General features: G+C 44.5%; 1 protein-coding gene across 2 annotated transcripts in view; it reads left to right on the top strand.

Moving 5' to 3' along the window:
* The first annotated feature begins 20,736 nt into the window (after window positions 1-20,736).
* Window positions 20,737-24,159, top strand: part of Ric3 (RIC3 acetylcholine receptor chaperone) — a 43,833-nt gene continuing 40,410 nt past the window's right edge. The window contains exon 1 of one of the 2 annotated variants that reach the window (XM_021166883.3): window positions 20,737-20,927. In XM_021166883.3, coding sequence (XP_021022542.1) covers window positions 20,804-20,927 — 124 coding nt within the window. In that variant the 5' untranslated portion in view covers window positions 20,737-20,803. The remainder of the gene's footprint in view (window positions 20,928-24,159) is intronic. The other variant, XM_021166882.3, reaches the window with a different exon arrangement.

The raw sequence follows: 24,159 nt of genomic DNA on the forward strand, positions 1-24,159 counted from the left end.
AGCAGATTAGTGGAGGGAAGAGAGAAATTGATGCCAGGAGAGGCCCAGAGACTTCCAGAGAAAAGGGGGACTTGAGAAGCTGCCAAGTATAATTAGGGCAAAACCAATAGAATCAAGAGGACTTAAGTGTGGGTACTCTCAGAACATGAAGCTCTGGCCATCCCAGGAAATAATAGAAAGTAAGGATTTACAGGTAACACAACTTGAATGGGGTCAGGGCCAAGGTTGTTTTGATCAGCAAGGGAAACCAGGTAGTGTGAGAGTTGTACTGGTTAGGTGGTGGTGGTGGTGGTGGTGGTGGTGGTGGTGGTGGTGGTGGTGGTGGTGGTGATGGAGGTTGATATCAAATCAACACAAGCTAGCATCATATGGAAAGAGGGATCTCAGTTGAGGGATTGTCTCCATCAGATTGCCTGTAGGAAAGTCTGTATAGCATTGTCTTGATTAATGATGATATGGAATGGGACATTTAGAGAAATGATCTCCATGATGTATTTCTCCAACTTTTTATCCAGCTGAAACCTCAACTCAGGATATCAGATCCATGTACAAAGCTTAGAAGCAGACCCCTGCATTCCTGCTCCCTTGACCTATGCTTAAGTCCCCTCAGCCACCTCTGAGACAACATGAACAAGTTGGTGCTGTGTGGCAGATATGATTGAAGTTAATCTTTTCTTTTCCCTTTTGTAGTGTGGTTTGGAACACCTAGTCAGGATTCCTAACTTTTGAATCTAGAGTGGTTTGAAGGATGATCCAAAAGACAAGGAATGTTATACAAGTTTTGACCTTGGCTTTCCCAAGAGGCCATGTTTATAAGTTCAAGTTAGGTTGCTAATTGGTAGGGGATCTGTAGTTTCTAACTTAAATTCAGCTCATTTCTAAAACTTTGAGCCATTGTATGATGCATCTTGGATCATTCTGCCCCTATTTGAGTCCCCACAAAAAAGCCAAGGATAGATCAACCAGACAAGACTCAAATTGTCAGAGTCACACAGCTAGCCCATAGACTCATGAGAAATAATAGTTATCATTAGAAGTCACAACTTTAGGGGATTCTTGGTTTATTATGCAGCAAAAGCTAGCAGATACAGAATGGAATGGAGAAGACATAAAGGTGCACTATCCTATGTAATAAAAAGATTATAATCAGTACTTGATATATAACAGGACCATTTCTCTTCTGCAAAATGCTGTCCCTTTCTCTCTCTGGGCTGATAGAGTCCTAAACAAAAGAGCATGTCTTGACAAGGTATTACAAATAGAACACAGCCCCATTTGTCCCCTTAGACTCCCTTGTACATGTACCAGTCGCTCAAATTGTAATAGCCTCCTTGTGTGTCATCAAGGAACCTAATGTCCTCTTCAGACAGAAAGTGTACTGTGTTGTCTCCTAACACAGCTAATTGGATGGGAATCTGGTACCTGACTGGAAATGGTGGGTTATCATCTTTGTCTTGGAAACGATAAAATGTGAGTAATACAAATTTTATAGTGGACTAGATGGTTGTAGGTGCATCTACAAAGGTCTTACAGAAAAGGTCTGGGTTTGAGACCTGAAGGGCCATAGTAGGTTATGGCAAGCTGAAACTGAACAGTTATGAGCAATGATGACTAGCAAATGAGTAGCAGACACAAGAGCTATGAATTCATTGGGTGGGGGACAGGACAACAAGGACTGTGAGACCTGCTACTGAGCTCTTTCAGCCACCAAGAGCAGAAAACCAGCTTTCATCCAAGCTATTGGGAATCAGCCAGGGTCCTGTCCTTCGTTTGTAAATGTTCAGACTCTCTGCTTATTCACCTCTTGTACTTGTGTTAATCTAAATAATACTACCCCTTGTTTGTTAAAGCTCCCCAGGTAACACAGAGCCATATCTTCTCATAGATCCAATGGCAGATGAATCCCAGCACTGAAGCTTCTCTGTCTCCTCCCCAAGTCTTGGTAGGACAGATCTGGGAACAAATATAGCCAGGGCCAGCAAGAAACAGCTATACACCAACTCCTCAGTGCTCACAGTCACTCCTGAGCCTGTCCATGACTCCTCTCTTCTACCCACTGTGAAACACTCTCTGAACATCTGCTGTCAGTTCACACCAGGAGAAGCCGTGGCCACCTACAAAGGCCTACATTCTATACCAGGTAGGAAGATGCATGTTCTCAGCTTCTCCTAACTTCTCCCATTAGGACCCAGTGGTCTCAGAGTGAGAAAACCCTATAAAGTTCACCCTGTCCCAGTTCTAAATGAGAAATCAGGGCTCACTAAAAAGAGTATCCCAGGTCACAGATGCTGGACAGAATCAGGAAATAAGATGTGTAAGAACTGGATTCCTTATCACCTGCCTCCTTTCTATTTCAAAAGATTCCCAACCAGTTGGGAAAGCCTATAAGACAAGTACAGCCACTAAAACAGTGTGCATTCATGCACTATTTTTAAGAATAACTTTTAATTTTATTTTATTTTACATTCTTTGGTGTTTTTCCTACATGTAAGTCTGTATGAGGGTGTTAGATCCCCTGCAATTGGAGTTACAGACAGTTGTGAGCTATCATGTGGCTGTTGGGAACTGAACCCAGGTCCTCTGGAAGAACAGCCAGGACTCTTAACCACTGAGCCATCTCTTCAGTCCCCCCACACACTATTTTTGACCATTCATTATCTGTTAAGCTTTACTTCAATCACAAATCCTTTAAGTAATGTAATATTCAACATTCCCTCTGGATCAACTCAACCCTGAGTACTTCTCAGGGCCAATGGCAGAACCAGAACCCACACACTCTAAAAAGCCAGTTCTCAGAGGTCCCTAGAGGGTGACCAAGGGATAGCTACAATGATCACCCTTCTGTTTTCCACACTAGTGGTGCTGATGGAGTACTGCCCCAGAGTCCCACCCTCTGCCCATTCTGGAATAAGGGCCATGAAACAGACAAACCTCGGAATCTACCCTTCCTTCTACTCTTTCTTCTCCCTTCATGAGTTTTGCGGCTTCCCTCGGTGGGGGCTCATCCAGTGCCTCACAACTTTTGTGGTATACTTCTAAGATTCTCATCCTGTAGAAGAGGAATCTGGGGCTCACAGACAAAATCATTCGTGCTACTCAGAGAGCAGCAAAGTGAAGGCGAGAAGGGAAGGCCAGAAGCTGTCTGACTCCATAGTCCCAGCTACCTCTAGGATGCTACAACGGGCATCTGAAAATTGCAGAGGAGCAATGCCTGGGGGCAACGGCGAGAGCAGGCACAAGCTAGAGTGTCTCTTCTTGGTCCAGGCTAGTCGAAGATCTGGGATCCCACTGGCTGCTTCCTTCTGGATTGAATAGAGCTGTTGATTCAACTTGAACCTGACATCCTCAATCCCAGACCCGGGAGGGGTGGATTGTATTAGTATCTTTCTCTCACGGCTGTGTAAACATGTGGCAAGACCAACGTAAGGAAAATTTCCCTTACCCTCTGTCCCTGTGGTGGACTATGGTTTAGAAAGTACAGTCTACCATGGTGGACAAAATATAGCAGCTGGAGTGTGATATGTCCAGTCACCTTGTATCTGCACTCAGGAAGCAGGGAGAGATGGATGGAGGGGCTCAGCTAGCTTTCTCCTTACCTGCTCTGTATTCAGTCCCAAGGGATGGTGCTGTCTCTGATCCAGGTGGGTCTTCCCTCCTCAGTTAAACTGGTTTGGAAATGCTGTAACAGACATAACCAGAGGGGTGTTTCATAAAGAAGTCTAAATCAGTCAAGTTGACAATGAGGGCTAAGCATCCTAGGACATTTGTAGGAGCTCCTATTTCAAGCATCAGGGGATGGGGGGATCCAGGACTCAGCAGGTGAGGGTGGGCCAGGGCTGCCATTCTAGGCGCTATTCTTTGGGGAACAATTGTGGACACGGGCTGTGTTCTAGTTTCATTTTGCTGTGATTAAAAAAAAAAACACCCTGACAAAAGCAACTTTAAGGGGAGTGAGGGTTATTCAGCTCACAGCTTCAGGTTACAGTCTATCACTGTGAGGAAGTCGTGGCAGTCAAGAACATGAAGCAGGTAGGGTAGTCACATGCAGTCAAGAACAGAGAGAGATGAGCGAGTACATGTTTCCTATTCATCTCTCCATCTCTACTCTTAGACAGTCAAGGACCCCAAACTCAGGGTCCAGGTCTAGGCTGGGTCTTCCCACAATCATAATGTAATTAAGACTCTCCCCCCACAGGCCAAGTCCATCTAAGAAATCCATACTTGAAACTCTCTTCTCAGATGATTCTAGAGTGTTGCAAGTTGACAACTCAAACTAGCTGGTGCAGTTGGGCTTGCCTTTACTGCAGGATCACCACATAGAGTTGAATGTACTGGGGAGAGCTATCTCAAAGCAACTTTAACTTGAGAGAGTTGCAGCAGCAGAGCTGGCCAGGTAGCAGTGAGCTTCCTTGGTGGGTACCATGAGGACTTGGGGTCAAGTCTGAGCCCCATCCAGACCCTCATGAATCTGAGCACAAGGCACAGCAGGGTGAACAGGAGCATCTGGAGCAAGGGGAGAAGCTTGCCATGCTGGCCACATTGCTCCTGGATAAGCCTCTTCGCAGCAGAGCACATACATAGTGGGTGACTCTATAAAAGGACAAGTGACCCCTATGTGACTGCTGCCCCTTTGATGGGCAGTGACCCTTCCTGCTCTATAGCCTGCAAAATTCTCATCCAGAGAGCCCGAACCATCACTATTTACACACTGCCATCTGCTGGGGGACAAGAGGACTGATCCCAAAGCCTCAGTGACATTAGGCCCAAGGCAGAATTTACCTCCCACTAGCTGCCTTGCCTGCCTGCCTCTTCTGGCTTCCCAAGTGCTACCTCACACCTCCTGTGGGAACCAATCCCTTTATCCCTTGGGTTCTGCTCCCTGGCCACCCCACACCCCTTAGGTAATTACTCCTAAAACAGACTTAGTTCCACCACAGAGGTGCAGGCACAGAGACTAGGGTTCTGGCAAACCATAGGATTGCTTAGGAATACAGAAGGGAAGCTTTGGGTAAATGTGTCTGGGGTAGGGGTGGTGCCTTCTGTCGGGGCAGGGAGCATGGGAAAGGGGAGATCACAGGGCCTAACCTGCTGGAAGTCTGGAGTGGTACTATATGCATATACTGCCTCTAGTCTACTGAAGGGTTGCAAGCCCAGAAGACTAGGGTAGACAAGTCCAAAGCTGCCTTGAAGCAAGGAGTGGGGTTGGGGTCCTGTGTATCTGCTTACAAATGTAGAGAACAAATTAGGGAAGTCAAAGCCTAGTAGATGGCTAGGTTAGCAAAATGTTTCCTGCACAAGCATAAGGACCTGAGTTCAAACCCCCAACACCAATGTAAAACGTCAGGTGAAGTGGCATGTGACTGTAATTCCAACACTGGAGGGGATGGATCCAGGAGGACTGCTAGAGCTTACTGGTCAGTCAGTCTGGATGAATCAGAGAGCTCTAGGTTCGGAGAGAAACCTTGTTTCAATAAAATAAAATAAAATAAAATAAAATAAAATAAAATAAAATAAAATAAAATAAAATAAAATAAAATAGGTGGAGACTGATTGAAGAAGATATTGATGTTGACTTCTGGCATCCACATATACAAGCAAGCATGGTCATACATTTTCTGCTCACATATGAGCATGCACAGATAGGTATATACCACACAACAACACAATACCTCCACACATCAGCACAAAAATACCTAGTGGGATAGAGGAGGGGGAAAGCAGCCTGAGACTTCCCATCAGAAGTGCATATTTTATACATAGGATAACCGAGGGTCAGAAATATGATGCATTCCTGACAGGAGGGACCATGGGAACTCTGTGAAAGGGCTTAAGAGCATCTAGACTAATCCTCTCACTTGGACAAGGGAAACCGAGCCTCTGGGGTGACAGCAGAGAGAAAGGTTGCCACACTATCTCACAATATCTTCCCTGCTTTTCTTGGGCACCAGACTGTTAGAGCATGAAGTGGTCAGGCCCTAAAATAGGCTCTGCTGAAGAGAGTGGACTCTGAGGGTGGGGACTGGGGGTGGGAGACTGTGTGGGCTTCTGAGAGGAGGAATCAGCAGCCACTGTGTCATCCTGTCCTGCTGGGATGCTTCCTCCATCTGCCTCACTGCTTAGAACAGGGCGGAGATGGGCGGCTTATTTATCCCCATGCTTTTGTTTACTCATCTTTTATTCGCTCACATCCTGTCACTGTATATTGTTTACATTAGAAATCATATGGATCCCCACACTCCCCCTTGAGGAAAAAGCCCAAGAGTCCAGATTGTTCTGAAGTTGTGAAAATGGTGGTGGTGGTGGTGGTGGCATCTTGTCTCCATCTTCCCTGGAGCTCCCAGCAGGATGCAGAAATTCCTCATTGTGCTGAGCTCAGGGCTGAGACCACCTATACACCCCACCGCCATTCATAAAATGTGCATCTGACCTTCAGCTCTTCAGAGGGGCACAAAAAGGGGGAGGTAATAGCTCAGTTGGTAAAGTGCTTCACACACACACACACACACACACACACACACACACACACACACACACGAGGTCCTGAGTCCAATCCCCAGAATCTGTTTTGTTGTTGTTGTTGTTTTTAATTCAGCCGGGTGTGGTGATACTAGTTTGTCATCCCCAGCACTGGAGAGCAGATAAAGGCCTACTTGGCAAGTGCTGGGCCAATGAGAAAAGCTGTTACCATAAAAAAAAAAAAAAAAAAAAAAAAGGTAGCTAGTGTCTTACGACCAATACCCAAGAGTGTCCTCTGGCCTACACATGTGCAAGGACACCTGCACATGCATGAACATGCCAACACACATAAACACACTTGAAAAGAAGGAAAAAAAGCAGAGAAAGTATAATCTGCAGGGAAACCTCACAATCCTTGTCCTGAGCTGACTATGATTGGTTAGTCTGTAGCAGCAGCTACTTCAGACTATCTGAGCAGAATCCCATCTGGAGGAAAGCCTCACATGGCTTCAGATGCAGAGACCACAGAAGTTCAAAGGCAAAGGATCTGTGGAACCAACAGGTAACCCCATGGGGTATGATGTGTGAACCAAAGCAAGCCAGGAATAAATGCAACACGTCCTGGTGGGGCCCAGAGGGTGGGCACCTCTCATATTTATAGATTTGCACCTACGTGGGCTTAGAGAGTCTGGAATTCTGACCAGATCCTGATTTTTAAAATTGGGCTGAGCAGATGTGCCATGCAGCTGTAAGAATGAACAAGGGAAATTGATACCTACATATTCAAGGAGGACAGAGGCATAAAACATTGCTTTATTTGATGTGTGTGTGTGTGTGTGTGTGTGTGTATGTGTGTGTGTGTACACTCATGTGTGGCTCTACATCTGAATATAGTTGCACAGACTTGTGTGTGAACATGAATGAGTGGTAGCCAGAGGACAATCTTGGCAACCTTAGGTTCCAGGCCTCAGGTTTTGTTTGCTCAGAGACAGAGTCAATAATTATGCTGGGGCTCACTGAGAGGATAGGCTGGCTACCCAGCAAACCCTAAGGAACTGCCTGTCTCTGGTTCCACAGCCCTGGGATTACAAGAGAACAGCACCATACCCAGATGACTGTCTATATAGTGTGTTCTAGGCTAACCAAAAATACAGAGCGTAACCCTGTCTCAAAAGGGTTGAAAGGAAGAAGAAAAAGAGAAAGAGGAGGAAGAATGGAAATAGAAAACTGGTTGGTTTTTGTTTGTTTCCATTTTTTACAACAGTGCATTACTCTATTTATCTAACTGCTTGCATTCCTTACCACAAATAAAAGTGACGGGGGCTGGAGAGATGGCTCAGTGGTTAAGAGCACTGGCCACTTGCTCTTCCAGAGGTCCTGAGTTCAATTCCCAACAACCACATGGTAGCTCACAACCATCTGTAATGGGATCTGATGCCCTCTTCTGGTGTGTCTGAAGACAGTTACGGTGTACTCATATAAATGAAAGAAATAAATCTTTAAAAACAACAACAATAGCAAAAAATAAATAAAGTGACAAACTAGAGCTGCCACCTTACAACAACCTTTTATGAGCACATTCTAAGAAACCCAAAGAGATTCAAGGAAATGGCAAAAGATTCTTTATTCTCAAGCTCTGTTTTTAAAAAGTGAGTTAACATGTTACACCAGATATTAGAAGTTGCTAATATATTCAAATTTAATACATCCTATATCTGGATATGTTTTATCCTTAAAATATTTGAAAATAAAATAAAGAACAGACATTGAAGAAAGGCCTGTAGTTTCCACTCACCAGCAGTCTCAAAATCCTGTGGCGGGGGTCGTGGGTAGCTGGCGGTACCCCGGTGCTGGTCCAGCCGGAAGAGGCCTGTGGTCCTACTCATGCTGGTTTTCTGCTTCCCTAACTAATGCAGTCTCAGGTCCCGCGCGCAATTGGCTTGGAGCAGAAGCTGTGTTCCACTCTCCAGAAGTCTTAAGATCCTGTGGCGGGTGTTGTGGGTAGCTGGCGAGTGTCAACTGACCCTGCGCCCTAGCTACCCCGGTGCTTTTCTGACCAGAAGAGGCTTGTGGCCCTACGTAGGCCGGATTTCTGCCTCCCCAACCAAAGCAGTCTCAGGTCCCGCGTGATTGGACTGGAGCAGAAGCTGTGTTCCACTCACCAGCAGTCTCAAAATCCTGTGGCGGGGGTCGTGGGTAGCTGGTGGGTGTCAGCCGACCCTGCGCTCTAGCTCGGCCTGTAATTTCCACGTTGCTATGAAACACCATTTAAAAACAGCCAGCTACATATAGCTTGATAAATGCAGTCTAAATCCAACATGGGAACATGGGCAATCCATCACTCACTGCAAACCTGTTCTCACTTCATTTACCCAGTTCTGGTTCTCAGTTGCTGTGTAATGTACATATAAACTAATTTCCAGACAGATGGAAGTTTTTTTCAAAGCCCTTTATCTATAGACTCTAGATATTGTTGTCTCCACTCATGCATCTGACAAATATTTATTGGAGCCCATATGCCAGGAAGTGTTCTAGCTGTTGGGGAAGCACAAGTAACCAAAATCTGATAGGGCCTCTTGTTCTCATGAAGTTTATACTCTGGAAAGTCAGGTCAGGCAACCCATGAAATTGATATATATTGGAAGGTTGGAAGGACAATGAGGTAAGACAGAATAGGACAGGAGAGTGGGTATTGTGGAAGTGGGATGAGTATTGATACACATGTCTGCACATGTGTATGGAGGCCAGAGAACAACCTCAAATATCATGCCTTAGGTGCCTTCTATTTGTCTCTGCCTCCAACACTGGAATTACAGAGACAAGCACTTGTGCCAAGATTACATTGGTTCTGGGGATCCAAACTCAGAACTTCATGTTTTCAAGGGAAGAGCCTTGCCAATTGAGTCATCTCCCAGCTCGGACTGTGTTCTCAGTAGTCAGTGAAGGACTCACTAAGAAAAGTCCTCTTTGAACAAAGCCTTGGAGGGGGTGGGTATTGAGCCACGAAGATGTTTAAGGACAGAGGATTTCAGGAAGAGGGCACAGTCTACGGGCTCAGGCTGAGTGCTTTCTAGAGATGTTTTGAGGGAGGTAGAGAGTGGGGCTGAAAATAGAGGCTGAAATCTCAGAGAGATGAAGGTGTCTATTAATAACACTTAACTGCATCCATGAGGATCCAATCCTTCTCTTTCCATTCTAGGATCACAGCCTGCCAGCATCCTGGGGGAAAATACCCAATGTCTCCAGGGCATTGTTGACCTTGGTGGATGTCTATCCTCTACTTACATCTGCTTTACCTTAGCCCTTCACTTGCAATTTTTGGTCATTTTAGCAGTCAAGATTAGGATAAACCAGTCATTCAATATCACTGTTGCTGCTGTAGCTTTCTGTATGGTTGCTGTGACAAAATACCTGTAAGAGCATCTTTAAGAAGAAATAGTTTATTTCAGCTTATGGTTTAAAAGGGATACATTCCATCACGGAAGGAGAGGCATGGTGACAGGAACAGCAGGTCACATTGTTACTGCAGCTAGGAAGCAGGAAGCGGTGAAGGCTGGTACCAGCTCACCTTTTCCTTTTTTATTTAGTCCAGGATCTCAGCCCATGAAATGGTGCCACCCTCATTCAGGGTGTCTCTTCCCTTCTCAGTTAAACCTCTTTGGAGATTCCCTCTCGGATACTATGGTCAGAGGTATGTGTCATAGGTGAGTCTAAATCCAGTTAATTTGGCAATGATTACCCATCACATTTTCTAATACAGGGCCAAGGGCTAGGGAACGAATCCATCCCTTATTCCTGGGACTATTGCTATGTTCATTGGCTTTTCTATAGGCTCGAGGAAAACATGCAGAGAGCAAGCCTGGATATCAGTTTGCTGAAACCTAGTCCAAAGGCAATTTTCCTGCACCGGACCTCAACCTAACTCGATGAGGCCTCACCCCTCCACAAATCACATGTCTTTAAACAGTCTTCTCCTCCCCAGTCCCCAAGCTGTCAACTTCCTGTGTCTGGGCCATCAGAGCACCCACAGATTTATATTTCAGAAGGGAAGTAATGAGTATTTATTTGGAAAAACCCCTTGTCCTCATTGTCTCAATCCCTACTCCACCTCAATCTAAGAGGAGCCTGAGCCTTACTGTGCATACCCAGAACATTCTTGGGAGCACTTCCCCACCACCCAAGGGAGCCTCCTGCAGTCCTAGAACATGGAGCCATCGGCTGGAATCTTTTCTTAAAATGCTGACTTTTAACTCCTATGATGCATGACGGAATTAGAAACTATGAGGCTGAGGAAACGACTCAACCAGCAAAGGGCTGTGCAGTGCAAGCAGGAGGTCCTGTGTCTGGTCCTCTAGAATGGTTGGTGCCTTTGATCCAAGTGCTGGGGAGATGAGAACAGGAGGATCCCTGTGGCTTGCTGGCTATCCACTCTAAGCCAAATCAGTGAGTGGTGCAGAGAAAGATCTTGCTTCATAAAATAGAGAGCAATAGAAGAAGATATCCAACTCCTCTGGCCTCACACACAAGTATGTGCATAGATACAAACAGCATACACTCCAGGTGTATAATACATGCACATGTGCACACACACACACACACAGACACACACCTATGGTATTGTGACAACATAAACTGTGAACCATATTACTTCACTACACACTGGACTCCCTGGAGTAGAAGCTGTGACCAAGCATTGGCTCTGCATTCAACCAGGCAGAGCATCTCAAACCACTAAGTATACTGAACCCTAACATGCATTCCTTTTTTAAAAAAAATCAGAAGAAAAAGTAAATTTTTAGGTCAAAAACTATGCTACTACATCAATATTAACTTTTAAAATCTTTATATCAATGCAGGCCTAAAGAATAATTTTAAATGTTTTTAACGGGGTGAATACAAATGTAATGTAATTAAGGTGCCAACCCTAATAAGTCCTTGGAACCAGGCAGGATCTTCCAGGAATCGAACCTGACTGGCTCACTCACCCTGGGTGGTTTGTCTCTCAGATCCTGGTGACCTAATTGCATTAAAATCCCTTAAGTAAACTAGAATGACATTTAATTGCCTATTGTTAGCAATAAGAAGATAGCACAGCCACAGTTATTTTTATAAATATCTCTAACTGGGAGAGAGTAGCTAGATACCAAACAGTTCATGTTATGACAAAGACGAAAAGGAAGAGGTAGAACAGAACTGACTTTTTGTGGATCTTTTCAAGGCTTTATTTAGGTGCTTGATCCATAGACCCCTCTGGAAACAGGTCAGGCATTTAGTGAAAGATAACATCCACCTAGGAGTACCAGTAACATTTAATGGAGGCATGCTCTATTTAAATTGCTTTGCAGAAAAATTGATTCTTTGCACAAAACTTTGAGTTGCTAGAGATGAAGATGAAACTCAGGCAAACCTAACAACAGCTCCATAATGGGGGGGGGGGTAATGTATTGCTTGAGTGGTGAAGGGATGGGGTGGGGGTGGGGGGCAGCCTAGGGAAAGGGGATAGGCAGAGGGTTGGAAGTTGTGGAGCTCAGCCCCTGAGCTCTTGGGCTCACTGCTCCTGCTGTCAAGCTGCCTTCCTGTCCTCTTCTTCAGGCAGGCCTGCTCCACCTGGTGGAGAAAAAGATTGTCTGGAAGGTTCATTGTATCTATCTTCGCGTGGGCTCCCCAAAGCCCATACAGGTAGTGAGGGAGTAGGAAAGTGAGCCAAAGGGGGCAGGAATAGGGGTAGGTGCTGTGTGTGTGTGGTGTGTGTATGTGTGTGTGGTGTGTGTGTGTGTGTGTGTGTGTGTGTGTGGTGTGTGTGTATGTGTGTGGTGTGTGTGTGTGGTGTGTGTGGTGTGTGTTTGTGGTGTGTGTTTGTGGTGTGTGGTGTGTGTGTGTGTGTGTGTGTGTGTGTGTGTGTGTGTGTGTGTGTGTGTGGTGTGATGTGGTGTGGTGAGTGTGTGTGTCGGCTACAGCAGGAGCAGGTAGATCTCAGCCTTACTGGATTGCCACAGAAAGAATGTGTGGAACAGCCCTCAGACTTTTTCTCCCACTAAGTAAGAATGCTTGCTCTCTTCCTCATTGAGAATTGGTCTAAGGGCGATGACCCAGCTCACTTCCTAGGCCAGAGAATGACCTATGTTGGAAGGTCCAAGAATCCCCTACCTCATAATCAGAAACTGTGTGTGGATGACTTCAAGGACAGACCACACCTACAATGACTACAGAACTCCCTCCAACACTATAGTTACCAAAGCATCACGGGCTGTTTCTCCAGCTCCTACCCAAGAGAGCCCAGCAAACAAGTAAGACCTGCTAGGATAGGGCTAAGGTCATATGATCACTATGGACCAATCACAGGTTCAGAATAGCAGGAGGCCTCTTCATGGGAAGGAGGGAGGCCCATTTGTTGGAATATGAAAACCAGTTCCCCTTACTCTTTCCCTCACGCTTTTATGTACCTAAAGCCACATTCACCCCTTAAGTACTGAGTTATGAGATGGGCTGGCTTTGCTCTGCTGAGGAGCCAGGGCACTGGCAGATGCGAACTTGCCTGCATCTCCAGCTTTCAGCAACTTGATCCCCTTGCAGAAAGAAAACAGTCATTATCAAAAAGCCAATTGTCGTTACGCCTCTTTAGAAAATTTTCCATTAAAGATAAAGCAAATTTTAATTAGATTAAGTATCCAATTACTGTAATTACATTTTTTAAAAATTCACATCAGGAAGATGACCCTTTTAAAAAGGGTTACAGGAATAATTAGTGTATTCATATTAACCAAAATGTATTGGGTAATATTTATACCCAGAAGACAAAGTACACTCTACACATTTCACCTTTGGGGAAAGCTTGCAAATGTTTTGGCAGTGGCATGAATATTTATAGGCGAGAGTGTGCTTTAGCGAGATTATGTGAGGAAGCATTTAAATGCTCACCCATTCTTACCCAGGGGTAAAGTATACAGAAAATGTAGTTCGGAGATTATGGATATGCAAAGTGTGACTTAAGCAGGGAATTTCTATTAGTTTGCTTAATTAATTGGCGCCAAAGACCATTTCTCCTTATTTGGGGCAGAAAGAAAGTATTTGGCTCTGACTTCTCTTTGGAAACAGAGAGGTCATTGTCCCCTTGCCCATTAGCAACCAGGAAGCCTCTGTCTTCATCTTCCTTACTTTTGCCTACCCTGCCCCATTGGGGAGGGAATCTGGGCCATCTAGACTCTTTCTCCCAAAAGTCTTTTTCTTTAGGCTTGCCTTTGAGGGGCAGCTACTATGGCTGTTTCTGTCACGCACGTGCAAGTTCCCTCAAGCCCAGTGGGAGGGAAGCCCACAGTTTCCATTTTACAGATGAGAAACTCAGTGGTTCTCTGGAGCTTGGATGGCCTCCGGGTGCTGGACTACAGAACTGGTCTCCTGGGAAGCTCTGCTGACTGATCCCAGACCTGTATGGCCTCTACTTGGTCTGTCAGAAAGCTGTCTTGTGCCTGCCAGTCAACACGGGATGTCCCAGCTTTGTTGCCACTGTTATTTATCAAAATAGGCCTTCCTTTTGCTGATAGAACGTATAATTTCATTCAAACCAAAATCAGAGTGGGAAAGGCTTAGTCGTCTACATCCTGGTGCCAAAAGAAATCAGGAGATGGATTTGTTGGGTCCTGCAGTGAGAACACAAGATTCTCAATGTGGATAGCACCAAGAAATGATGTGCAGTGACCTTGGGCACCTACACTTGTCAGGTGCTAGACACTCCTTTTTATTCCATCTCTCAAAGTGTGAGTCCAGAACACTGTCTTCTATGTATCCCACCTGTTTGGTCAGTTGTTTTTGTTTTTGTTTGTTTTTAAATTTTCTTTTTTTGGAGACTTTGTAAGTTAGAAGCCTCCCTCTTTTCCTTTATATTCTGGCCACTCAGATATCATTTCCTTAATGACTATACCAACTTCCTGTCTATAGTAAGGACTACAAGTCTCCACAACGGAACTACCATCATTCCTTATGTGCTCTTCTTTAAAGTATTTTTTTTAAGGCCAATCAGAAGTTTAAGTTCAAAGTCCACAGTTGCCAGAGACTGTACTAAAAAAGAAAAATCAAGCCAGGTGTGTTAGCTCATGCTTTTAATCCTAGCACTTAAGAGACAGAGGCAGCCAGATATTTGTGGCTTTCAAGACCATCCTGGTTTATACATTGAGTTCTAGGCCAGCCATGACTACATAGTGAGGCCCCATTTCAAAGAAGAAAAGACCCATCAGTTGTATGTCTGTGAAATCAGTAGACTAGGGCTCTAAGATACCCTCTATGAAAGGCAGTTCTTACTCAGCCACGCCATGGGAGAAGATGCAGCCTTGTGACTCTGAGGATCCCATCTAGATGAGAAATCCTAACAACCCAGAGGAATGGTACCCAGGGAAATCCATCAAAAAGAAGGGTCAGCACAAGCCAGAGACTGTACCATGAGAACCTTCTAGAAGTTGTTCATGTTGGTATGAGGCCTGTGTTTAAGGGAAGATTGGAAGAGCAGGGATTGGTGAAGGAAATTGGGTCAATGAGTATTCTGAATTGCAATGAAGAGAGAGAGCTTATGCTGACTTATAGAGGAGATGATACTTTAGGCAAAAGGATGAATTATACAGGTCCTTAAGGGGAGACCAACTGAATGGGAAAGATATGGCATCCAGTGGGAACAGAAGAGGGCCCAGAGCTCTCGCTGTACCCTGGTGTGAGGCAGATGGGACCTGGGAGCCTGTGGGCAGGAGGGAGCCTACCTAAAGGGAATCTGTTCTCTTCTTTCTCAGCTGTTGCCTTGTATCCTTCTTGCTGATTTCTCCCATGTCTTATTTTCACATCTTAGTTGAAATCTCTCCTCCTACAAACTTCCCATAAGAGTTCTCTGGCCTCTTACGTCTCCCTTCAGTCCTGTGTGCACCTGCTTTCCAAGGAGGCCTTGTGTTTAGGAAACAAAGAAACATCAGTCACTTTAATCCAACCACTTCACATTTATATATGAGTAAATACTCTGGATTTATACTTCCCACCACCTCCTTTCTCCCTGTAAAAACTCTGTAAGCATCCTTATATTAAAGACATTTCAACTTCAGGATCAATTTCATGGACCTAACACAGCTGTTAATCACCAGGATCACCCCTTTTGAGGACCCCATGACCAGGGTCACCAACAGGGAATGCCCATCCTTCATGGAGGACCTTAATTGTCTCTTTGGTCTAATAACTGAGGGTCTCTTAGTTTCCCCTCCTCTCTCCTGTCTACCTTTAGTCTATGGGTCTCTCAGAGACTATCAGTCTCAAAGGATGCTACAGGGATGCCAAGGCCAGCCCAGAATGTACTAGTAGAGAGATGCTGTTTGTTTCCAGGGAGAGAACAAATATCCATAGTTATTTATGGTCTCTAGTTATCTTCATGTCCCTTTGCCAAACTGGAATGATTTTATACACTCAAAAGTCCTATCTAGACCCTTTTCTTTAATTAATGGCCTGAATACATCCTTTTGTCAGGATGGCTACTGCATTGAGAAACACAGTGTCTTGATCTTCTGTCCCAGTCCCATTACTTTAACATGTGTCTGAGCTCATTCTCATTCCTTTTCCTCTACACTAGTTCCACTGCTGAGTCCTTGTGTGGCCTTCATGTCTCCTCCAGGTCTGGCCTTTGCTCTAATAGTGGTTTCTCTTACTTCTAGACTTGTCACCATCCTTTTCCTAACATTTCCCATTAAGCACACAAATCTATTTATTTCCTCCAGATATGGTGACACATACCTGTAATCCCGCACTTAGGATGTGGAAGTAGGAGGATTGAAAGTTCAAGGACAACCTCAACTACATAGCAAGTTTTACATGAACCTGGGCTACATAGGACCCTGTCTTGGAAAACCAAAGAGTGAATACAGGCCTTCCTCAACCCCAGGTACTCCGACTTGCTATTATAGTTTTGTTATGTACTTTCCATGCATATCATACACAGAATGGACTTGACTTGCCAGATCTGCCTCCCTGATGAGTATTTACTCATACCCATTAGATGTGTGCTCTCAGTTCCCAATACTACATCTAAAAGTCTTGCTTTGAGGGAGGACCTGCATATTTCTAGAGGGTTTTATTACAGAATACTTCTGGATCCAGGAGGTCATTAGCCACTACAGAGCACAGCTAGTCAAGACTTCACTGTAGCAGCCAATCATCTCCACCCCCTGAGTCAGCTGCTGTCCCTTTCAGGACCACACTTCATCTGGCTGCAGTACTGACTGACTATGGACCCAGCTAGGTAATAGATACTCTAGACTATAACTTTGTGTTTTCACTTTTCACCAGGCAACTTCCCTTGTCTGACATGATCATGATCCCTTTACTGTGGCTGAAATTTAAGCCACCAGTTCATTCTTCTTCATATGGTCCTCCATCCGCATATTACTATAACATGTTTCATCTCTTATCCACCTTCCTCTCTTTTCTGTACTTCTCCTAACTTTCTTGTTCTGATGGATACTTGGTTATTTCCTCTCAACTGGTTACTAGGCATTTTTTCCCTAAAGAAGATCTATTTGTCTTCCCATGGCTTGAAGCCTAGGAATGTAAGAGGTGTACAACTCAAACTTCCTTGGTGCTTTCAAATAGCTGCTGCTTTATAAACAAACCATTGCCACCACCACTAACAACAACAAAAATATAGTTCCAGGGGCTCTGTCAGTAAAGTACTTTCTCTTACAAATGTTGAAGAACGATGCTCGATTCCCAAAAATTGTTTAAAACAAAACAAATCTAAAAACAAACAGACAGGCACAGTGGCCCATGGTTTCAGCTCAGAACTGGAACGTGAAAATAGGTGGATCCCTAGGGCTTGTTAGGCATCTACCCTTCCTAGACAAATCTACTTAGTGACTTCGAAGGCCAGTGAGAGACCTTGCCCAAAATATAATGTAAACAGTATTCCTCTGACACTTGAAGTTTCCTAATGTTGTCTTCTTGGTCTTCACATGCGTTTGATTGTATCCCTATACAAGCATGCACACCTGTATACACACACACACACACACACACACACACACATCCTTAAAAGAACTTATGTCTAGTTGTTTGCTATATCTCTATACATATTACCTTCAAATCTTCTGTCACTCAATATTTTCACCTCTGGGTCATTATTTTCATCTGCCCATCTTTGTCCACACATGGAAACTTTGATATAGCATTGTCATCTAGGTTTCCATTGTTATTCCTGTACTTTCCACAAACACTCTTGCTAATGTCATCTTCTCCCTAACTTAATTACTACTAATTATGTTACCGGTTGACTTCAACCTATGTAACTCTTCTAAGCCAAGTATATATTCTAGATATTTTTATGTATTTCATGGAACATCAAGCTCAAAACTTGAACTCATGATTTTCTTACCATCTTCATTCTTTTTCGATTTTGAACATTTTTGTACTATAGAATCAACACCTGCCAGTCACACATGCTAGAATTTGGGAGAGTAAATCAGATTCTTCTGTATCTCTAGGTGGCCATATTTCCCTCAGTAATTGCTTCCTAACTTGCCCCCTGTTATCCATGAGCCCAGAGCTTCTATGGCCCAACATCTGCAGAGACTAAAACTGGTAGTTGTAGGATAAGTATCCCTGGGTTCAAATCACAGATTCAAATTTATACCAGATAGTCATTGACAACTTTCTTAAGCTTTTTGTGCCTTGTTTTTCTCATCTCTCAAATGGTCATAAAATATAGTTTCTAGGACCATCAGTTGAGTGATGTTTACTGGTTAGTTTCACCTGGGAGGGAGGAACCTCAGTTACAGAATGGCGTCCATCAGTTTTTCCTGTGGGTGTGTCCATGGGAGCACTTTCCTGTTTGCTGGTTGATGTAAGAGGGACCATCCATTGTGGGTGGTGCCATCCCTGGGCATCCGGGCTAGAGTTATAAGAAGGGTAGCTGAGCAAGATGGAGGAACAAGCCAGCGTTTCTCTATGGTCTCTGCTTCAGGCTCTGCTTAGGACTGGAAAATGTAAGCCAAATAAACTGTTCCCTAGTCTGGGCTGATTTTAGTTATGGAGTTTATCCCAGCAAGAGAAAAGTAACTAGGGCATTATGTGCCACTCTGAGAACACTGTAGGGGCTTAATAGCCTTTAGTGGCATGGAGGACACAAATGGCAAGGCTGTCTGAAGGGTTCCAGCAGAGATAAACCTCTGTTGGAAAGATATTAGAAGGATATTTACTTCTATTTTGATTTGTTCTTTGTTGGAGACAGGGTCTCTATGTAGTTCTGGGTGTCCTAGAACTCACTGTGTGGACCAGGCAGACCTTGAACTCACAGAGATCCACCTGCCACTGCCTCCCAAGAGCTGGGATTGAAGGTGTGCACCATCATGTCCAGCTTGGATATCTACTTTTTAACTAGACCCTCCACTAGTCCTTTATTCAGCTGCATGACACATCCAATATTCAAAGGTACCCAGTGCTTCTTTTTTTTTAATACATATATATTTTTTAATTAGGTATTTTCCTCATTTACATTTCCAATGCTATCCCAAAAGTCCCCCATACCCTCCCCCCACACTCCACTACCCACCCACTCCCACTTTTTGGCCCTGGCGTTCCCCTGTACTGGAGCGTATAAAGTTTGCATGTCCAATGGGCCTCTCTTTCCAGTGATGGCCGATTAGGCCATCTTTTGATACATATGCAGCTAGAGTCAAGAGCTCCGGGGTACTGGTTAGGTCATAATGTTGTTCCACCTATAGGGTTGCAGATCCCTTTAGCTCCTTGGTACCCAGTGCTTCTAATTACTAGAATTTATAGGTTCTTGAGAACAAATTAGTTTGCTTCATAGAGGCTTTCCTTTTGTGACCAATTGTCTTTTTTTGTTGTATACCTTTACTGTCCAGTTGGTAGCCGATAGTACATGTGTCTACTGGCTCACTAAAATGTGACTGACTAGTACCACACAATCTGAAATAATATTTTGGGTACACCAAATCATATAAAACTTATTTAAATTAATTTCACTTCTTTATTTTAACCCTTTTAATGTGAGTATTAGAAAACCTGGCATTATGTTTCTATTGGATGATGTTGCTATGTACCTTACAGAGTTTTGATCCTTCTCATCTGATAATCCCATTTTCAACCATTCTCTTTAGTCTTGTAGGTGTTGTGCACATTTTCATTTCAGGAGGTGTCTACAGGAAGCAAAGACAAATACAGGTGTTCCACCCTCCATGTTTCACTGAAAGTTTTCCCTACACTTTTCAAAATCTACTTTTGAGATCTACAGTCTCACCACTTTATGTTTGGTCACCAACTGAATGTCCAGCTAAACTAAATTACTGTACATTATAGAACATGGCAGGAAGCGTTGAATTCCCCTCCCTTAGCTTTCTATGCTTCTTTTCCTGGAACACTCCCCTACCCCCTCTCACTTGCCTGCTTATTGGATAAAGAGCTCAAATTTTACCCCAGCAGAGCCTTCCTGACTCCCTTTTGCATTTGAGCTGACTGAGGAGTCCAGAATTTTTGTTTAGATACCAGCCTATTTCTCCGCGGAACCCATTCGATCCATCGCACTCTGTAATGTTAACTTCAAAGTTTGATAAATAGGTTAAAACGAAAAGAACATTTGTTAAAGAATAGAAACGGGTGGCACGGAGCCAAGATTTTGTAACAGAGGAGGAGACTGGCTGAAAACGTTTCTTAAGGATAGTTGTTCTAAGCTGTTTCTTCTGGGGGAACTTTTGACAGATGAGGGTGACAATAAGAATTTTCCAGGTAGAGGAAACAGGATAAATTTATTAAAAGTCCACTTGAACCAAGAAAATTGGTAGCGAATAATGTGTCATCCAGTTTCTAAAGAACATTGGTAAGAGTAGATCATGCATGGTCTTGAGATCAGAGAAAGAAGTTTGATGTTGTTCCGAAGGTCATGGCAGGTTCTGGAAGGCTTTAAGCCATGATGAGAACTCAATAGTCCTGAGTTTTGCTTTTTATTGCCCTTGGTTGTAGACAGAGTGTGGAAGGGAAGTGCATGAATGGAAGTTAGGAAAGCGAGTTCCTTCAAAGGAGGAAAGGGTTTAGGGTTATGTGGTGAGCAGAAATAGAGAGAAGTGCAAAACTGCCAGGTTTAGGTGCTTGGATGCCCGGGCCTGGGTGACAGCTGAACGCAGGCGAGCTAGGAGATAGAAGCTTGATGTTGGCTTACACCGCACCGCCCTGGGGCACTTTGGCAGAGTGGAGGGCGCTCTCGTCTTGTCCCTCGCGCGCCGCCGTCCGTGCAGCTCGCCGGTCGAGTGTGAGCAGGATTGCGCGCTGCGGTTCCGGTTCCGGTTCGGACTCCTGGGTCCTGCGGTACACAGCCATGGCGTACTCCACGGTGCAGAGAGTGGCGCTGGCCTCGGGGCTCGTCCTGGCCGTGTCGCTGCTGCTGCCCAAGGCCTTCTTATCCCGCGGGAAGCGACCGGAGCCGCCGCCGGGCCCGGAAGGTGAGCACCGATTGGGCAGCCTCGGAGCTCGCGGGCGATCGTGGCCTCCCCGGCCCCCACTCTTCCCTTCAGTGACTTGCGTGTTGTCTTGTCACCTGTGCCTGAATTTAGAGTTAGTAGGTTTCCCCTTTCTACCATGCATCTGTAGGAATCTTAGTTGGTAGTGGAGCTTTATCATGGTTTTGGGCGTTCACTTGTTCAGCGTCTTGTTGCCTCTTAGAGTACAACTTGAGCTGGGGTGGTGCACGCCTATAATTTTATCTTTCTAGAGTCAGGAAGATCACTAAGTCCAAGGCCAACTTGGTCTGCTTAATGATTTCCAGGCCAGCTAGGGCTACGTAGTAAGACTCAGTCTCAAAACAACAAAACCATGAAGATTTTATTTAATACTTTAAAACATTTTTGTCCCTGAGTTAGAGATAAACAAGTTACTGTTCTCCTCGTGGCTGTTATTCTTGGGTTTTGGCATGAGAATATTTCAAAATCAGCCCCTTTGACTACTACATTCTGGCGGTTTTACCGACTCTGTAAATGTATGGGCCTGAATACTGGGAGAACGGACTGGAACAATTTGCTGTTGTTCACAAAGTTCTGCTGGTAACTTTGTCTTGTGAATAATCCCTATAATGTCCTTGAGCTACGCGAACAGTTTGTGAACCATCTCCTCTGATTTCAGCCCGTTGGTTGCTGGACAGCTCCCTTTGAACTGTAATCCTCTTTGAATTTGTGCATATTGGCTGTCCTTCCAGCCTCTGGAGCATTAGAGATTAAAAATACTATAAATGCAAAGCGCCCTGCTCTAGGGGCTGAGGACAGGTTGAGCACATTATTCTGCCTGCAGAATGTGATTGATGAGCCATGTATGTAAAGCTGCACTTCCTGTCATTACAAAATTCAAAAAAGTTTTGCTCATTTTTTTCCCTATCCATGATTTTTATCTTGAAGAAGAGTAAATCTACGATTATCCTAATCAGTGAAGAGTTCTAAAACCCCCCTTTGCCTAACTGAAATATCTTTAAAAAGTGCTACTGAACGTGAGTGGGAGACACCTTTCCTTCTGAGGGCTCTAGAGAGTACAGAGTGCATTGTAGATGTGACTCTGTCCCTTGAGAGCCCAGGTACTGGTGGCCTGTATTCCCACCTTGAGGTCCTTGCCCTGTTTGTTTTCTTCATTGCTGAAATGCTCATCTCTTGCTTGTCTCTCATCACTGGAGTTTCTGCTCAGATGCACCCTTAGACTTTGCCTGCTGACCCCAGTTGAGGTAAAGCTTCCCCCAGAGTCACTTAAGGGTAAGCTTGACTAACAGGTAATGGTACATCCTATCACATGTCATACACAGTGTATAGACACTCACTGAATTCCAAAGAGCAGGAGTCAAATCCCTGCCTAGAAGAACTCCCGGCTTAGTAGAGGAAAACAGATAAGCTACCAGGTGAGTACCAAAGTGGTAGTTACTGGTATTCATTCTGGTCTACACTGGGAACATTGAAGATGTACATATGCAACAGTCTGTTATTACAACTCAACAAAGCTTTTAGAGAGGAGTTTTTTCTCCCCTCCCCCAAATCTAATACATGGAACATGTAATTTGTCTATTTAAGCACACAAGTCACTTTTTTTTTTGCATATCTACAGTTGTGTAGCCATTAGCCCAATAAGTTTTAGAACATTTCATCATCTCCCAAAGGCAGATGATGAAATGTTCTAAGTTGTCACCACTCTCCTCATTTCTTCATCTTTAGTGAGGGCAACCAGTCATCGTTTTCTGTGTCTGTAGGATCACCTATGCACTTTCTGACTGACTTTAAGCTAGCATAAAGTCCCAAGGCTTATTTACCTCCTAGCTTGTACTTCATCCCTTTCAATGGCTGAGCACTAGCTCCTGTTCATAGTTCTCATTTTTCTGATCTCTTTGTTAGTTGATGGACATCTGGGTTGTTTTGCCTTTCAGCATGTAGGGATAATGCTGCCATTCATTTAAAGATTTCTGTGTGGTATGTTTGTGATTGGGACTAAGCATTATTTCCTGGTCATATAGTTACATTTCACTTTTTAAGAAACTGCCAGATAGATAGCAAAGCAACTTTTTTACTTTACAGGCCTACCGGGAGTATGCGAAAGTTTTGATTTCTCTACATTTTACCAATTGGAGTGACAAGATTGAAATGACTGACTGTGTCCATCTTGGGTCACAACCACATGATTGCCCTTGAGTCAGCCTAGTGAGCTTCCTGGCATAGCTTGTAGAGAAAACCTTTAGAGTGCGGGACTATCTGAGCAGAGTCTGTTGTGTATGGGAATGTGCCTGCCATTTCTGGCATTAGCTTGAGACAAGCATGGGATGTTCCTGAATTTGGAGAAAACATTATGCCCTAATAGAAGGGGAAACAAAATGCCCACCAGTGGATATACAGAGACAAAGTGCGGAGCAGAGACTGAAGGAAAGGCCATCCAGAGACTGCCCCACCTGGGAATCCATCCCATATACAGTCACCAAACCCAAACACTATTGTGGATGCCAAGAAGTGCTTGCTGACAGGAGCCTGAGATAGCTGTCCCCTGAGAGGCCAAGACAGAGCCTGACAAATACAGAGTCCAATGCTTGCAGCCATCCATTGGACTGAGCATGGGGTCCCCAATGGAGGAGTTAGAAAAAGGACTAAAGGAGCTGAAGGGGTTTGCAACTCCATAGGAAGAATAACAATGTCAACCAACCAGATCCCCCAGAGCTCCCAGGGACTAAACCACTAACCAAGGAGTATACATGGAGGGACCCATGGCTCCAGCCACATGTGTAGCAGAGTATGGCCTTGTTGGGCATCAATGGGAGAAGATGCCCTTGGTCCTATGAAGGCTTGACACCCCAGTGTAGGGGAATGGGAGGGCTAGGAGGCAGGAGTGGGTAGATGGGGGCACCCTCATAGAAGCAGGGAGAGGGGGAGGGGATAGGAGGTTTCAGGTGGGGGGTATGACTGGAAAAGGGATAACACTTTAAATGTAAATAAAGAAAATGTCAAAAAAAAAAAAGCCACCTTCTGGACTAGAGAGATGATGGCTCAGCGAATAAGAGCACAGATTGTTCTTCCAGAGGTCCTGAGTTCAATTCCCAGCCACCACATGGTGGCTCACAAACATCAATAATGGGATCTGATGCCCTCTTCTGGTGTGTCTGAAGACAGCAACAGTCTTTTTTTGTTTTTGTTTTTGTTTGTTTGTTTGTTTTTTTTTTAA

The sequence above is a fragment of the Mus caroli genome, unplaced genomic scaffold (assembly GCF_978045245.1).
Source record: "Mus caroli unplaced genomic scaffold, Mus_caroli_1 scaffold_8, whole genome shotgun sequence".
Classification (NCBI taxonomy): Eukaryota; Metazoa; Chordata; class Mammalia; order Rodentia; family Muridae; genus Mus; species Mus caroli.